Source organism: Pristiophorus japonicus, chromosome 1 (genome assembly GCF_044704955.1).
Source record: "Pristiophorus japonicus isolate sPriJap1 chromosome 1, sPriJap1.hap1, whole genome shotgun sequence".
NCBI lineage: Eukaryota > Metazoa > Chordata > Chondrichthyes > Pristiophoridae > Pristiophorus > Pristiophorus japonicus.
The window spans coordinates 92,839,540-92,858,026 of record NC_091977.1 but is presented as its reverse complement, the minus strand read 5'-3'; the positions used below and the strand labels follow the sequence as shown (position 1 = coordinate 92,858,026).

The 18,487-nt window shown below is 44.3% G+C and overlaps 1 protein-coding gene across 2 annotated transcripts in view; it reads right to left on the bottom strand.

Annotated features, from left to right (window-relative positions):
* Positions 1-18,487, bottom strand: part of LOC139228082 (tyrosine-protein kinase transmembrane receptor ROR2-like) — a 304,606-nt gene that overhangs the window by 268,807 nt on the left and 17,312 nt on the right. The window contains exons 1-3 of one of the 2 annotated variants that reach the window (XM_070859290.1): positions 8,701-8,993; positions 8,421-8,583; positions 5,661-5,697 (exon numbers count right to left, since the gene is read on the bottom strand). In XM_070859290.1, the coding sequence (XP_070715391.1) occupies positions 5,661-5,697; positions 8,421-8,583; positions 8,701-8,874 (374 nt within the window). In that variant the 5' untranslated portion in view covers positions 8,875-8,993. Of the gene's footprint in view, positions 1-5,660; positions 5,698-8,420; positions 8,584-8,700; positions 8,994-18,487 lie in introns of those variants that run through there. The other variant, XM_070859350.1, reaches the window with a different exon arrangement.

Sequence of the window (18,487 nt, the reverse complement as noted above, 5' to 3'; positions counted from 1 at the left end):
TTTTACATTTCGATAAGATCACCTCTCATTCTTCTGAATTCCAATGAGGATAGGCCCAACCTACTCAACCTTCCCTCATAAGTCAACCCCCTCATCTGCGGAATCAACCTAGTGAACCTTCTCTGAACGACCTCCAAAGCAAGTATATCCTTTCCTAAATATGGAAACCAAAACTGCACGCAGTATTCCAGGTGTGGCGTCACCAATACCCTGTATAACTGTAGCAAGACTTTCCTGCTTTTATACTCCATCCCCTTTGCAATAAAGGCCAAGATTCCATTGGCCTTCCTGATCACTTGTTGTACCTGCATACTAACCTTTTGTGTTTCATGCACCAGGACCCCCAAGTCCAGCTGTACTGCAGCATTTTGCAATTTTTCTCCATTTAAATAATAACTTGCTCTTCGATTTTTTTTTCTGCCAAGCTGCATAACCTCACACTTTCCAACATTACACTCCATCTGCCAAATTTTTGCCCACTCACTTAGCCTGTCTATGTCATTTTGCAGGTTTTTTGTGTCCTCCTCACACATTGCTTTTCCTCCCAATTTGTGTCATCAGCTAACTTGACTACGTTACACTCGGTCCCTTCATCCAAGTTGTTAATATAGATTGTAAATAGTTGGGGTTCCAGCACAGATCCCTGCGACACCCCACTAGCTACTGATTAACAGAAAACAGAGAGTCGGGATAAATGGTTCATTCTCGGGTTGGCAGTTAGCCAATCCTCTATCCATGCAAACATATTACCCCCAACCCTGTGAATTTTTATCTTGTGCAGTAACCTTTTATGTGGCACCTTGTCAAATGCCTTCTGGAAGTCCAAATACACCACATTCACTGGTTCCCCTTTATCTACCCTGTTCGTTACATCCTCAAAGAATTCCAGCAAACTTGTCAAACATGACTTCCCCTTCATAAATCCATGCAGACTCTGCCTGACTGAATTATACTTTTCCAAATGTCCTGCTATTGCTTCTTTAATAATGGACTCCAATATTTTCCCAACGATAGATGTTAGGCTAACTGGTCTATAGTATCCTGCTTTTTGTCTGCCTCCTTTTTTTAAATAGTGGCGTGACATTTGCAGTTTTCCAATCTGCCGGGACCTCCCCAGAATCCAGGGAATTTTGGGAAATTAAAACCAATGAATCTACTATCCCTGTCGCTACTTCTCTTAAGAGCCTAGGATGCAAGTCATCAGGTCCAGGGGCTATATCCACCTTTAGTCCCATTATCTTACTGAGTAGCATCTCCTTAGTGATTGTGATTGTGTTAAGTTCCTCCCCCGCTATAGCCCCATGACTATCCACGGTTGGGATATTTTTAGTGTCCTCTCCCGTAAAGTCTGATACTAAATATTTGTTCAGAGTTTCTGCCATCTCCATGTTCCCCATTACTAATTCCCCGGTCTCGTCCTCTAATGGACCACCATTTACTTTAGCCACTCTTTTCCTTTTTATATACCTATAGAAACTCTTGCTATCTCTTTTTATATTTCGTGCTAGTTTACTTTCATAGTCTATCTTCCCTTTCTTAATCATTTTTTTTAGTCATTCTTTGTTGGCTTTTAAAAGCTTCCCAATCTTCTGTCCTCCCACTCGTTTTGGCCACTTTTTATGCCCTTGTTTTTAACTGGATACATAGAAACATAGAAAATAGGACCAGTAGTCGGTCATTCGGCCCTTCGAGTTTGCACTATCATTCAATATGATCCTGGCTGATCCTCTATCTCAACACCATATTCCCGCATACCCCTTGATGCCCTTTGTTTCTATAAATCTATCTATCTCCCTCTTAAATATATTCAGTGACTTGGCCTCCACAGCCTTCTGTGGCAGAGAATTCCACAGGCTCACCACCCAATGAGTGAAAAAATTTCTCCTAATCTCGGTCCTAAATTTCCTACCCCGTATCCTGAGACTGTGACCCCTTGTTTTAGATTTCCCAGCCAGGGGAAACATCCTCCCCACATCCAGTCTATCCAACCCAGTCAGAATTTTATACGTTTCAATGAGATCCCCTCTCATTCTTCTAAACTCTAGTGAATACAGGCCTAGTTGACCCAATCTCTCCTCATATGACAGTCCTGCCATCCCAGAAATCAGTCTGGTGAACCTTCTCTGCACTCCCTCTATGGCAAGTATATCCTTTCTTAGGTAAGGAGACCAAAACTGCACACAATACTCCAGGTACGGTCTCACCAAGGCCCTGTATAACTGTAGTAAGACATCCTTGCTCCTGTATTCAAATCCTCTTGCAATGAAAGCCAACATACCATTTGCCTTCCTAACTGCTTGCTGCACCTGCATGTTTGCTTTCAATGACTGATGTACAAGGACATCCATGTCCCTCTGTACATCGACATTTCCCAAGCCATCACCATTTAAATAATACTTTGTCCTTATGTTTTTCCTACCAAAGTGGATAACTTCACATTTATCCATGTTATACTGCATCTGCCATGTGTTTGCCCCCTCACTCAACCTATCTAAATCGCCTTGCAGCGTCTTTGCATCCTCCTCACAACTCACAATCCCATCTAGTTTTGTGTCATAAGCAAACTTGGAAATATTGCATTTGGTTCCCTCATCCAAATCATTTATATATATTGTGAATAGCTGGGGCCCAAGCACTGATCCCTGTGTACCCCACTAGTCACTGCCCACCACCCCGAAAAACCCATTTATTCCTACTCTCTGTTTCGTGTCAGTTAACCAATTTTCAATCCATGCCAATACATTACCGCCAATCCTATGTGCTTTCATTTTGCACACTAACCTCTTGTGGGACTTTATCAAAGGCCTTCTGGAAATCCAAATACACTACATCCACTGGTTCTCCCTTATCTATTCTATCAGTTACATCCTCAAAAAACTCCAGTAGGTTTGTCAAACATGATTTTCCATTCATAAATCCATATTGACTTTGTTTAATCCTGTTGATATTATTCAAGTGTGCCGTTATCACATCCTTTATAATAGACTCCAGCATTTTCCCTACTACTGATGTCAGGCTAACCGGTCTGTAGTTCCCCATTTTCTCTCTCCCTCTTTTTTTAAATAGTGGGGTACCATCCTTTATTTCTTTAGTTAGCCACAAATGGCTATCTTTTCTTTTACACTCTTTCCTCCTCACTGGAATATATTTTTCTTGAGAGTTATGAAATATCCCCTTAAATGTACGCCACTGTTCATCAACCGTCCTGCACTTTAATCTATTTTCTCAGTCCACTGTAGCCAATTCTGCCTTCATACCTTTGTAGTCTTCTTTATTTAAGCTCAGTACGCTGGTTTGAGATCCAACTTTCTCACCCTACATATGAATTTGAAATTCAACCAGGCTATGGTCACTCGTTCCAAGGGGATCCTTTACTTGAATATTGTTTATTAATCCTGTCTCATTACACAGGACCAGAATTAAGATAGCCTGCCCCCTGGTTGGTTCCGTTACATACTGCTCAAGGAACCCGTTCCTTACGCACTCTATGAACTCTTCCTCAAGGCTACCCTGACCAATTTGATTTGTCCAATCAATATGGAGGTTAAAATCACCCATTATTGCTGTTCCCTTTTTACAAACCTCCATTATTTCTTGGTTTGTACTCTGACCAACAGAGTTGCCACTGTTAGGGGGCCTATGGACAACACCCACCAATGACTTTTTCCTCTTATTATTCCTTATCTCCACCCAAATTGTTTCAACATCCTGATCATTTGAACCAATATTGTTTTGCATTATTGCAGTGATTCCATCCTTTATCAACAGAGCTACCCCACCTCCTTTTCCTTTCTGTCTGTCCTTCCGAATTGTCAAGTACCCCTGAATGTTTAGTTCCCAGTCTTGGTCACCTTGCAACCACGTCTCTGTTATGGCTATCATATCATACCTATTTATAACTATTTGTGCCGACAGCTCATCTAATTTGTTACGACTGATGTATGCATTCAGATAAATAGCTTTTAAACGTGTTTTCATACCATTTTCTCCTGCTATGGCCCCAGGTTCTGATACACTCTTATGTTTATAGATTCTGCCCCTTCCTGTCACGCTCTGGTTTTCGTTTCCCCCAATGCTACTCTGCTCTATTGCCTTCAGCTTGTTCTTTGAGCTTTTAGGTTTCTGCTCACCTGAACTCTCCTCCGCCACTAATTAGTTTAAAGCTCTCTGTAGCCCTAGATATTCGGTTTGCCAGGACCCTCGCTCCAGCACTTTCCAAGTGAGTCCGTCCCAAAGGAACAGCTCCCTCTTACTCCAGTACTGGTGTCAGTGCCCCAGGAACCAAAACCCATGTCTCCCACACCAGTCTTTGAGCTATCTGGTTTCTCCGATGTCTCTGAATGGCATGCATGTAAATTGACCTTATGACATGAGGCATAGTCAGAATTAAACCCATAATTATTATTGTTATTGTTGTTATTATTGTTATTGTGAGACAGTACTTCCTGAATCACTCACAGCCCGAGTAGAACAAACCACACCCTAGTCTGCGCATATGCAACACTAGGCTCTGTCTCTAAGATGCACAGTGATTTATGGCACTTTAATGATAACTTTGGGTGGGGCTAAATGTGTATGTTTGCTGCTGTGCACAAAACTGTAGTGCCGTCTCCGATGCTCACTGGGCTCGAGGCACAGGTCAGAGTGCCGGTCCGGCAGGATTGCTCGCTTGGCTGGTCAGAAACACAGGAGATCGGCGCTTGTCTTGGAAAGAAGCCCGGGGCGGGGGAGGGGGGTTGGAATCCAGACGCTGAGCTCCTGTGCTTGTGTCGGGCCGACGGAGCGATTCTGCCGCCAGCCAGCCGGCACTCATCCAACCCGTGCCTGTAGCCCGGTGAGCAGAGATTCTGAGGTGGGATGAAGTCGCAATTTGCCTGCTCACATAACAATACACATTCTAAACATTATGCGGAACAAATTACATTTCTAACATTCTGTGGGAAAAATTAACTTTGAGTATTTTCCGAGTTCCCTCTGCAAAAATCACCATGAATATGTGTTTTAAATTGTCTTCTTGCCTCGCTCCAAAAACTCAAATATACTCAGTGCCAATTTTCTTACGTTAATGTGGGGTTTTTATGATCGGTACTTAAGGCCACTCTGCACTGTCCTTTAAAATTTCAGTGTTGCCGAAAATGGCTTAAATGGCCAAAAACGGCCAAAAACGGCAGAGAAATCAGTTTTCAACCAGACCTGCATCAAAAAATCTGTCATACCTGACCTGGTGTTGACAGTTGCCACCAGCGTACAAACATTGAGGAAAGTTGCAAATTCACGATTGCTCCCAAAAAATCAGCGGATGCCAAAAAAACGCCGCCCAATGGTGCCGAAAATTGAGCCCAAATTGTGTGAAACACATACAAAAAGAGAAAGGAGATGGAAAGAGTAAGAGATAGAAAACATGGAAGATAGAAAAAAGAATGCAAACAGTTACAAGATAAGACAATGTTACTTTTAACTATTATCACCAAGGTGGAGTTCAATAAATATTTAAAAATAATGCAACATCATAATTAAGAGTCCCGTTCTATGTCTCATAACACATTTTGAAAATATTCTGAATAGAAAAGTGAAGGAAATATAAATAAAGGCCTTTTGTTCTCATAAAGGTAAATCCCACAATCTGAAGCTCTGTTAAAAAAATATCTCGCAGTACTTACTGTGAACTGTGATGTGGACTGAGAGTTGGAGACTGACCTATAAAGAAAGGAATAGAATAAAATCAAAATTAATAGCAGACAAATTAAAATATTTGACAAAACATACATAATGTTTCAAACATGTTTGATCCATGCCATCATGTTTTATTGTCTGAAGAGTATTTACCTTCCAGAGTAATTCCCTTAAGATTTTCCCTCCCATCACAGGATGATCTCAGCTCCACTAAACATCTTCCAAAACAGTTCAAGATCAGAATGGGGTGGGGGTGGAACCAGTGACCTCCAATGTACCATGTCACTTGCAATCTTACAATATTCATGGTGTAGGTTATAAATTACATGCAAATGTAGCTGTGAAATATGAAAGGTCCATAAATAAGTTTTACTGCAGTAAGCACTGAATAATTTGTGTTGCATTATTTACTTTTGAAACATTCCTCCATTAATTCCCTGGTGACTTCATGATGCAGCATGGGGTCTCTATACTGCGCATCTTCACTGGCCAAAATGTCCTGACCAACCCTGCACCTGTGCAAAACACTGCCCATTTTCACAATACAATACAACCAGTTTACTGCAAGGCCAGCTACATAGATTTAAAGTAGTTGATAGAAGGATTAGAGGGGAGAAGAGAAAACATTTCTTCACCCAGAGGGTGGTGGGAGTCTGGAACTCACTGCCTGAAAGGATGTAGAGGCAGAAACCCTTATCACATTTAAAAAGTACATGAATGTGCATTTGAAGAGCCGCATCCTACAAGGTTATGGACCTAGTGCTGGAAGGTGGGATTAGGCTGGGTACCTCTTTTTCGATGGGCCAAATGGCCTCCTTATGTGTCGTAATTTTTCTATGATTCTACACACTTTTCAACTAAATGTCGAAGAGGAGTTCGACAGTTAGCTCACCCTTGCATAATATTCAGGCTACATTGTAAAAGCAGCTAAAAGCTGTTCTAATGAACCAAAGCTGATAAGTACTTAGATAAAAAAAACATTTTGCACAATTAACTACATTCTAAAGTACAGTCATTGTTGATGAAGAGGTATCAGACTTTATGGCAAGTTTAAATAGCCTGTTTTTGTTATTTTAGGTTTCCCAGTCACAAGCTGCCTTTGTTATTGGGGCTACTTAAGCCTCCATTGTTCCTGAGCCTCAAACTTATTTTGAAGTTTGTTTGCACAGTTCACAACAGACCGATCCTGTCACTGCTTTCGAAATGCATTGATATTACATCTTTAATAATTGATTCCAACATTTTCCCCACTACCGATGTCAGGCTAACTGGTCTTTCATTCCCTGTTTTCTCTCTCCCTCCTTTTTTTAAAAAGTGGGGTTACATTAGCTACCCTTCAATCCAAAGGAATTGAACCAGAATCTATAGAATGTTGGAAAATGACTACTAATGCATCCACTAATTCTAGGGACACTTCCTTAAGTACTCTGGGATGTAGAATATCAGGCCCTGGGGATTTATCGCCCTCAGTTCCTTTAATTTCCCTAACACCATTTCCTGACTAATAAGGATTTCCCTCAGTTCCCCCTTCTCACTAGACCCTCAGTCCCCTACACTGCACCCACCTCTCCTCCACCTTATTCAAAGACCAACCGCTGCGTTTGGACTTGTTGATTCCACCCCTGCCCACAGGCGGTGGCGCAGCATTTCTCAAGTTGGTACCAAGCTTATTCTTTCGAACATCTTGGGTAATGAGCACTTCTTGATGGTGGGGTGTGGGCAGGCCCTAATGTGGAAGGCCCGGTCTGGGGATTGGAGTGGGAGTGGCAGTTGATTCTGTCAATGGCTGTGTGGTCTGGGTGTGTTCCCTTATTGCAGCAGCCAACTGCGACATTCCCTCCCCTATGTGCCCTAACAGTGTCTCAACTACCTGCAACATTCCCTCCCTCGTGTTTGCCGACAGTGTATCAGCTACCTGTGACATTCCCTCCCTCATGTTCATCAGCAGTGTGTCAGCTACCTGCGACATTCCCTCCCTCATGTTCACAAACAGTGTTTCAGTTACCAGCGACATTCCCTCCCTCATGTGCCGGACAATGTTTCCATTTCTCGTGAGAGTGTTGTTACTTCTCCCAACAGTCCCGATACCTTATCATCTACCCTACTGATGGTGTCCAGGAGTGATCGCGTAAGGTCAATGCTCTCCATGCTCATTGCCAGCATCTGAACCACATCTGTTAGATCCTGCACCTCAGGAAAGCGCTGTTGAGCTCTCCTTCCCCTTCTCACCCTGGGTGTACCTCGCTGCATCCCACTGGGACCCGCAGTCTCGGACTGTGAGAAACTATGCAATGTCCCAACACTCGTACCACTCAGGAAAGAGCCTGGCACCTGCACCTCCTCCAGAGTGAGTACAAGAGTGGGGGCTTCATCCATCCCCTCCCCCTGCCCCTCCCCCATGCTCTTGGTCTAGAAGGTGGGATTGGAAGATATTCTCTTCAGACTCCTCCGCATCTGAATCTTCTTCTACATCGGCTTCAGCCTTGTCAGGGTTGGCCTTAAGTTCCGCAAACTATAACAGAACAGACAAATGGATAACAACAGAGGAGGGGGCAGGGTGGGTGGCATGAGTAGGCTCACACAGCGCAGGCCAGGCAGCAGGCTCATTTGATGGACCACGATGAACGATAGCACATTGCACCAACCAAAGCGTAGCTGACGCAGACATCCCCATGAACTGAAGCATAGCTAGCCAGCGCAGTACTTAACATTTAGCAAAGCCAGACTGTGGAATTTGCAGAACTTACCCTCTCCCTCGAGTGTGTGCCCAGCTTGTGCAGTGCTGGTTGCTTTTCTCCAGGCAGGACCCATCAAAGCAGTGACTCTGTCTTCTAAGGGTGTCAGTGGATGCAGATTTGTGGGGCCTCCTCCTGTTTGAGTTCTTTCCCTTTTGTTGTGTGCCACCTTCCTCTGCAAAGATGAAAATATAATTTTTTTCAGAAAGGGTGTCTATCTGCTCGTTGGGACATATCCAGATGGTCACGTTTACAATTTCAATTCCAGTGAATAAATGAAAATATTACTTACACTAACTACTTGACCAAGGTGGTCCTGCCATTTCTTTTTGCACTGGCCTCCAGACCCCGGGGTGGTCACCATTGCACAGTAATTTTCTGCAAGTTGGTTCCAGTATTTCTTCATTTCTTCATTTCTTTGGGTGAAACTTTTATGTGACCTCTGCTGGTGTCCACCTCGTGCCATCTGGCCTCAATTACAGTAACTAGTGCCTCCACTTCATCCCGTGAGAAATTCCTGGTCCTTGCACCGCATTGTATGGCAGCTCTGATTTTTCGACTGAGAATTAAAGTTCGCACACACAACTGGCTCTTCAAAAATGGCTGAATGCAGACCGGGAGCTGTACTGGGCATGCACGCCCATAGCAGTCACGTAAAAAACGTCTTTTTTTTTTGTGCATGCAAGAAGTAAATGAGCAAATGTTATCATGTTGTCATGAAATATGTAAAACGTTGAATCTATTTTAAAAGATTTTGAAAATCAGAAATTTCAGTTACTTAGCCAAAAGAAAGCTTGGCATTTTTTTTTTCCAAAAGCATTTTGAATGATTTAATTGCATCTATAAAAAACTGTGGGGTTGCTAGTTAAAAGCTGACATGTTGAGCTGTTTGGCCGGAATTAGCTGGGGAATTAATATTGGACAAGGTATAAGGAGAACTCCCCTGCTCACCTACAATTCATATATCAGTGCCTTTCCCCTACAACAAACTTTGTTTCCTTGCCACCGAATCCACCCACTTCTTGGGCACTGTTTCAGGTTGAATCAGACTGTTTGCAACCTTGGCGTCATATATGACCCCTAGATAAGAACATAACAAATAGGAGCAGGAGTAGGCCTTTGGCCCCTTGAGCCTGCTCTGTCATTCAATAACATCATGGCTGATCTGATCTTGGCCTCAACTCCACTTCCCTGCCCGCTCCCCATAACTCCTCTCTTATTGTTCAAAATACTGTTTATCTCCACCTTAAATGACCCAGCCTCCACAGCTCTCTGGGGTAGAGAATTCCAAAGATTCACAACCCTCAGAAGAAATTTCTCATCATTTCCATTTTAAATGGGTAACCCTTTATTCTGAAACTATGCCCCCTAGTTCTAGATGCCCCACAAGGGGAAACATCCTGTCTGCATCTACCCTGTCAAGCCTCCTCAGAATTTTATACGTTTCAATAAGATCACCTAAACTCCAATGAGTATAGGCCCAACCTGCTCAACCTTTCTTCATAAGACAAACCCTTCATCTCAGGAATCAATCTTGTGAACATTCTATGAACTGCCTCAAATGCAAGTATATCCCTCCTTAAATAAGGAGAATAAAATTTCACGCAGTACTCCAGGTGTGGTCTCACCAATACTCTGTACAGTTGTAATAGGACTTCCCTACTTGTATACCCCATCCCCCTTGCAATAAAGGCCAACATTCCATTTGACTTCCTAATTATTTGCTGCATCTGCATTCTGATTTTGTGTGTTTCAGAGGGAGAGCGAGGCCCATAAAAGGGCGGCAGTCGGGAAAGCGGCTCAACAGAGGCCTATAAAAGGGTGGCAGTCGGGAGAACGGCTCAAGAGAGGGAGAGCAAAGCCCATAAAAGGGCAGCAGTCGGGAGAGCAACTCAACAGAGGGAGTAGGTTCAGGTTCAAAAGGCAAAAAAGATATAGAAAGAAATCGAGTGTGACGTCACAGCCAAGCGGGTAAATGATTGGCTGCTCGATTGGTGAGTAGTTTTTCTTTTTTCTTTATCTTTTTCTTATCAGCAAGAAACCTTTGGCGTTGTTACCAATTAGGTTAATTTAAGGATTAAGTCATGGCAGGAGAGCCCAGACCTGAATATTGTAAACCAATGAATTAACCTTGGGAAAGTGAGTGGTAGTTAGACCTGGAACAGATATAATGTTGTTATTTGACAGTGTGCAGCATGAAATGTTACCTGTGAGCATAAATGTAACAGCCCAATACATGCCAGAAAAGTTTTGCCCAAGACTAAAGCATTGTACACACGATTGCTAGACACAATCCTGAGAAAAGCGAGTGACGCAGCAGTAGCAAGGGAGATCACAAGCAGCTGAGACACAAAGGGGGAAGACAGAGGAGATCTATAGGGAATGACGTATTAACTGGAACAAGTACAGGGACCTCTCTAGTAGATGCACTAAATATACAGGCAATCCAGGCAGGAGTAGATAGTTTGAGGGGAACTAGGGAGGTACTAATGAGGAAATAGGCCAGGACAGGGATAGAATCTTCAGAGTTCAGATCTAAAACATCAAAAATACTGCTAGAGGATATATCCATATTGGAAGACCATACACGAACAATTAACAAGGTAAATAAGCAGGAATGAGAGGACAATGCCGAGGACAGGAAAAGAGACACATGTCATGCCTATGGGAGATGGATGATCGGTCAGGTGAGACACAATATGGATCAGATACAAACCGGGCGAGTTCCAGATTGGATAAATAGCACCCAGTTGAACGAAATGACACAGCACACTGGTCCATTAGACGCCTGCACCCTGAAAGGAATGACTAAGGTGCATGCGGTTACAGGAAGATGTGAGGGGATACAAACATAATACGAGGGGAAGAGTGCATCCGCAATGGACCAGTATGAGACCAAAAAGAATGGAAATACAAGGGGAGTATCTTTATCCGGGTGCCGGAGAGAAGGATGCCAAACTATGTGCCCTCACCCAGTGGGAAACGGGAGCAAGGATAGCCGCAGGTTTGACAATACTACGGAAGGATGTGTCATTGGAATAAGCCCTGCCCGAACCGAACCCACATATTACACCTATCAAGGGCGAGGAGAATATTGTGTGGTAATTAGCATGGGAACTTACGATTACAGAGGCTTGACTTGTAACATTACAGTGCATCATTTTTTGCTTTACTCCCAGAGCGTCGGTGGCAGTGGGAAGAGCACGCATGACATATATACATGCCAGGAAGACAATGACATTAAATATAAGCGATGAGATGCAGCAAGATATTGATGATTACATGGAAGAGCAAGCATCACCAATTCCCCTGAAGATTTAACAGCTCAAAGGACGATTAAGAAATAACCTTAAAAGATATTATTAAAGGGTAAAGGCAAAGAACTGGACAGTGAAATAAAGAATAACCTGAAAAACCCGCCTTGATACTTGAGATTATACATCTGTGGATAAGGATCCTTTCACGTACCCTAGTGGCAGTACAGATAGTAATAGCCTTGAGTTGGTTGGTGATGTTATGTAACAAGTGCAAAGACAGGAGAGGCATACCCGAGTAAAGTAACAAGATAGGGATTAGAATTATATCCCATGTGTTAGTCCTAGTGCAGCAATATTGGTGCTGATGCTCCTGGGAGAATGTGCAGGCAGATACAAGAGACGCAGAGCGAAGAAGTTGGCCAAGGCCCGTAACAAAGAACGCAGAACGCCTTTGCTTGATCAAAAGAGGGGTAATCAAACACAAAGATGGCATGAATACCTGATATGAGTTGTGAGTGTCCCAATCCTACCGCCTGATCAACGGAACCGAGGCGGGAGACACACGAATCAAGACAGGAAAAGGAAAAATTGTTGTTCATGGTGGGTATTAGGGATTACAACCTGATCAAATGGGGGATTGTAAGGGCAAAAAACCTTAATTAGGGGTAAAGTAATTCGGTGTAATTAAAATAAAGTAAGAAAGACTGAGAGTAAGGTTTAAAATGCGTTCATGGTAGAATAGCTGAATTAGGCAGAAAAACTAAGGTCAGAGAAATTCTCTTAGGAGATAAGAACACCCACAAGATTTACGTAGACAGCTCACAGAAATAATGAGAGAAGGCCACGATGTTCTATACACAGGAGATAAGAGGGACAAAAGCCTCTTTAAAGCAGAGTGTAACCAGACTCTGCCAAAGATAACAAGCCTGGGAAGACGTTCCCAGGAAAGTACACATAATCTGCAGGGGCTGTTCCCTAGCAACAGCAGTCAGAACTGACTGCACCAATAGAATCATTAGAAATTACTGTAACCAATGAAATTGCCTGTAACCTGTATCAACCAATGTATTAGTAGTAGGTGGGCAAGGACTGGTAGCAAATAACCAATGGAACACTTCCCCGCCTAGTTTCTGTATTTCAACTCTATAAACATGTAATTGCACCGCCTGTCTTGTGAGATCGGAGTTGAGAGCACTCAGTAACGGTGCTGATGAGGCTGGATCTCCCTTGATTAATCAGGTTTTAATAAACAACTCTTTTCTCTATAAAAGACCTTTCGTGTGAGTGTTATATTTTTAATCCTCCACAACATGGAGCAACAGTTGTAAAGATAACAGCAGAACAAGGAATGCCTGTGAGCAAGGGAGGATGAGTTCTGTTCTGCTTATCATTCTAATTATCATCTACAAGGAATGCTTGTGCAAGGACACACCATAAGGTGATTACCTTTAGTGATTAGTGTAATAAACATATACAGTATACAGACGTGGACCATATACAGTAGACAGCTGTGGAAGCTGGGACATTGAATAAATTTAAGACAGAGAAAGACAGTTTCTTCATCATAGGCAGTCTCTCTCTGAATCGAGGAAGACTTGCTTCCACTCCTGAAGTGAGTTTTTGGTGGCTGTACAGTCCAATACGAGAGCCACATAACCTGTCACAGGTGGGACAGACATTCATCGATGGAAGGGGTGCGTGGGACTGGTTTGCTGCACGCTCCTTCCGCTGCCTGCACTTGATCTCTTCACCCTCTCGGCGTTGAGACTCGAAGAGCTCAACGCTCTCCTGGATGTACTTTCTCCACCTTGGGCAGTCTTTGGCCAGGGACTCACAGGTGTCAGTGATGATGTCGCACTTTATCAGGGAGGCTTTGAGGGTGTCCTTGTAACGCTTCCGCTGCCCACCTTTCGTTCGTTTGCCGTGATGGAGCTCCGCATAGAGCATTTGCTTAAGGAGTTTCGTATCTGGCATGTGAACTATGCGGCCTGTCCAGCGAAGCTTCAATGCTGGGGATATTAGCCCGGACGAGGACACTCCCATGGATCTTCTGGAGACATCGTTGGTGATATATCTCCAGCGACTTGAGGTGTCTTCTGTACATCGTCCATGCCTCTGATCCATACAGGAGGGCAGGTATTACTACAGCCCTGTAGACCATGAGCTTGGTGGTAGATTTGAGGGCCTGGTTTTCGAACACTCTTTTCCTCAGGCGACCGAAGGCTGCACTGGCGGCGTTGTTGAATCTCCGCATCAATGTCTGCTGATAAGAGGCTCCCGAGGTATGGGAAATGGTCCACATTGTCGCGGGCCACGCCTTGAATCTTGATGACTGGGGGGGCAGTGCTGTGCGGCGAGGACAGGCTGGTGGAGGACCTTTGTCTTACGGATGTTAAACATAAGGCCTATGCTTTCATATGTCTCGGTGAATACATCGACTATATCGTGGAGTTCAGCCTCAGAATGTGCGCAGACGCAGGCGTCGTCCGCGTACTGTAGCTCAACGACAGAGTTTGGGCCGATCTTGGACCTGGCCTGGAGGTGGCATAGGTTAAACAGCTTCCCACTAGTTCTGTAGTTTAGTTCTACTCCAGCGGGGAGCTTGTTGACTGTGAGGTGGAGCATGGCAGCGAGGAAGATTGAGAAGAGGGTTGGAGCGATGACGCTGCCTTGTTTGACCCCGGTCCGGACATGGATTGGGTCTGTAATGGATCCGTTGGTAAAGATCACAGTCTGCATGTCGTCGTGGAGCAGGCGAAGGATGTTGACAAACTTTTGGGGGCATCCGAAACGGAGGAGGACGCTCCATAGACCCTCATGGTTGACAGTGTCAAAGGCCTTTGTAAGATCGAAAAAGGGCATTTAAGGGAATAAGGAGTTATGGGGAACGGGCAGTGAAGTGGACCTGAGTCCATGATCGGATCAGCCATGACCGTATTAAATGGCGGAGTAAGCTCAAGGGGCCATATGGCCTACTCCTGCTCCTATTTCTTATGTTCTTATGTTCCTATGTAAGACAGCACCTCTGGGAGTGCAGCATTCTTTCAGTACTGCACTGAAATGTCAGCCTCTGCTCAAGTTCTTTTGTTCTTTCCTCTACTTGCCCTTTTCTCTGCATGTGTACATGCTTAAAACCAGTTACATCTCTAACTTTTTCCAGTTCTGATGAAAGATCAACGACCTGAAACGTTACCTTTGTTTCTCTCTCCACAGATGCCTGACCTGCTGAGTATTTCCAGCAATTTCTGCTTATATTTCAGATTTCCAGCATCTGCAGTATTTTTCTTTTGTATCTCTTATATAAGAGTCTGCAATAACTTCACAGCTAACTGAAGTACAAATGTAGGTTGCCTAGTTTACAACCAAGCTCACAGGGGAGGGCATTCTTCAGAATTGAATTTTGTAATTGGAGGTTAGGTCATAGATGTATTGTGTGAATGTGTGAATGGGTGAACAGCAGTGAGAGAATTGCTACAATTGAAAGAAAGCTGAGAATTAAAACTAACATTGGAAACTCACCATGTGAGAATTTCAGGCATGAATGAGAATCCGAATGCTCAGCATGCCCACTTACTACATGTGGTGCCACTAACTGCTGTCCACAACATTAAATAATAACTTGTGATGGGGTGGAAGGCAGGAGAGATTAAATGACAAAAGGGATGATGGTGCAAGGCAAAAGTGGATGGTAATGGGACAAGTAAAGCAACAAAAGATAGATCTAGAGGATGTGTAAATGGCATATTCGGGCCCCAGCACGGCCCACACCACCAGCAACAGCAGGAGAGCCACCATCGCCGCTCAAACCATGGTGTTTGGGGCCTGCACAGAGTTCTTCACCTATGCCCACAGCATTGGCAACAGCAGGCCGAGGACACCATCGACAGGTTGGCTGTGAATTCGGAGAGCATCGCCCAGCAACTGCAGATGACCAATGAGATGGCCAGTGAGATCATCGAGGTCCAGAATGCTACACTGAAGACCCAGGACGAAATTCTGCGCAATGGCAACACACTGAGGCACACGCTCCAGGAATCGACGCAAGGTGTACGGCAGGTATTCCGCGAGATGCAGGAGTCCACACAAGACATCGCCAGCTCTTTGCCGAGATCTTCCACCGCCTCTCGTACCTGCACCAGTTTGTCATGGTTGAGCCGTCCGCCTTCTACTCCTACCTCTGCAGTCTGCTGGCTTTCGCCGTGGTGTTCCTGCTCAACTCCGCCCAGAGCACCGCTGCCGCATGGTTGATGCTGTTTCTGCTGACTACCTTCAGTGTGTATCTGGAAAGGCTTGTATATTCATCAGAAATCGGGCTCTTGGAGTCGAGCTTTGAGTACACGGAGCGTATCTACTGCTGAATATGGCTGCTGCGGAAGGCGGTGATGTTCGCGGGAGCGCTGGTGTTGGCCTACTTCATCGCGACCTACCAGGACATGGCGAGGCAGAACCTGGAGCTCCTATGTAGCCTGAGGCAGACCCAGAGCAGCCTGCAGCACGTGATCAAGGAGGCGGGTGAGTGCCCCGTGAGCGTGGAGGCCCTGACCTGCGTGAGAACACCAGCGGCAGGTCGGAGCCATAAAAGGAGCGGCGTGGAGGCCTCAGAGAGCAGCATGGAGGCTTACTACTCCAGGGAGCAGCGCGAGTTGGTGCAAGAGGGCGACGGCAGGGAAGAGGGACGTCATCAAGGTCCAGGTCGGTGATTGGAGCATGGGCAGATACAGCAGGAGCGGCGAGGTTGGGGCGAAGGAGCTGTGAGAGACTGTGGAGGGACGTGATCGGGGCCCAGGGGAGGCGTGAGTTCGGGGCCAGGGGCCCAGGAGCAGCACAGGCCAGCCCAGACTGCAATATGTGTGCGCACTAGGTCCGTGCAGCAGAGCAGGTCTCCAGTCGTCTTGGTTAACCCTTGCCGCTGGACCAAGACCCAGCTCTGTCAAGCCCGTGTGGTGGCGAGTGTGCAACGGCCACCACACGTTAAAAAAATTCACGCATAGGCATTTTCCACCCAGATCCTTCATTGAAACACCTGTGAACTCATCCCTTTTTTGGCGTGGAAACAAGTCATTTGCGTTTCAAGGGACTGCCTATGATGATGATGATGATGCTCAAGTATCCAAAATGGGGGCTGAGCCGACCACCTTTTGACTCGAGGCTGATACCTGTCGGTATCGTCATTACAGTCTTTTGCTAAATAGTTTTAACAATAGGGCTAACAGCATTATTTCTTGCGCATTAATAGGAGAATTTTTTTTAAATGAGGGACCAGAAAATTTAATAGCATCATTTGATGAATCGCATGTTTAAGTAGATCTAGTCCATTATGTTCATTCTATTTTGTTGTCTAATAGAAAAACTAATTAACACTAGTCACTTCAATAGCGATGTTTTGTTGGACGATCTCCATTACTTGATAAATGTAATTTTACAGTCCTGGGCAGTCTATTGTGTTCTATTTTCTCCTCTGTTTCTATTTTTTCTATCACTAAATTACAGTTTTGGAGTTTAATCTTTTTATTCGGAGCCTGCATTCCTCATTCTCCTTCTTTATTCTTTGTCTTGCCTTTTTTAAATCGCTTCTGCTTGTACCCAATACCTCACTAAGCTAATTCTAAGCAAGTGATACAGAAACATTTGGGTTGAAATTCCGATAGAGGTTTTCTTGTGGGAAAACTAAAGAAAAAAAGGTAAAGAAACTGCGCCCGCTCGAACTTCCGAGCCTGTGCACGTTGGGACATACGCAGGGCTGGAACTGTAGTCACATGGCTCTGGGCAGCCAAGCAAGGTACAGTATTTTCTCATTCATAATAATGGGAACTCCGTAAGTTGGGAGTTCCCATTATTATGAACGAGAACCCCCCCCCCCTCAACACACAAGAAAAATCAATAAAAAATAGAAAAATACAAGACATATTTAAGAATCATTTAAATTAAAGTGGGGAGGGTTTTTAAACAATAAAGTATGTTTTCATATGTGTTTATTTAATTTAATTTTAATGTTTGTATGTATTTTTAAACACTTGCGCCTGTAAAAGTAGGCTATACTTTTGTCCGACTTTGTACGGACCCGGGACATTGGAATTTCAGGGAAAAATATTAGCCAAAGTTTTGAATTTCTTGATTATTTTTGGCAGCGAGTATAACTAACAGACTTTATTAATATAGCATAGGTGATCAATCTATATAATAGAGTAGCTTTGGGTCTCTCCCTCTCTCTCTGGCTCTCCAATTAGCCCTGGAAAAGTATCTTCCTTGCTCATCGTTGTTTTCTTACTTCAAAAAGGTACATTTCACAGATAAGACTTCATGATTTATTGTTCTTGGATCCTCTCAAGAACAGTGAACAGCTTATTTACGTAAATAGTCTTGGTTCTTTACTTCAAAAGGTACCTTCCACAAACAAGACTTCATGATTGATCTGTTCTCCAGAATACCTTAAGGATGGCGTATTTACCTAAATTGTAACAGACACACTCTGCACTATGTTTAATTGATCTCTCTGCTTATGTTTTAGATGCCCCCAAAGGTTCGGCACCATCCTCTGCCTGCTTCACAACGACATGCAGGCTGTGATCCTTACCAACGGATACATCACAGACCCAATCCACGTCCGGACCGAGGTGAAACAGGGCTATGTCATTGCCCCAACCCTCTTCTCAATCTTACTCGCCGCCATTCTCCACCTCACAGTCAACAAGCTCCCCGCTGGACTGGAACTAAACTACAGAACCAGTGGGAACCTGTTCAACCTGCGCCATCACCAGGCCAGGTCCAAGACCACCCCAACCTCTGTCGTCGAGCTACAGTACGCAGACGACGCCTGCGTCT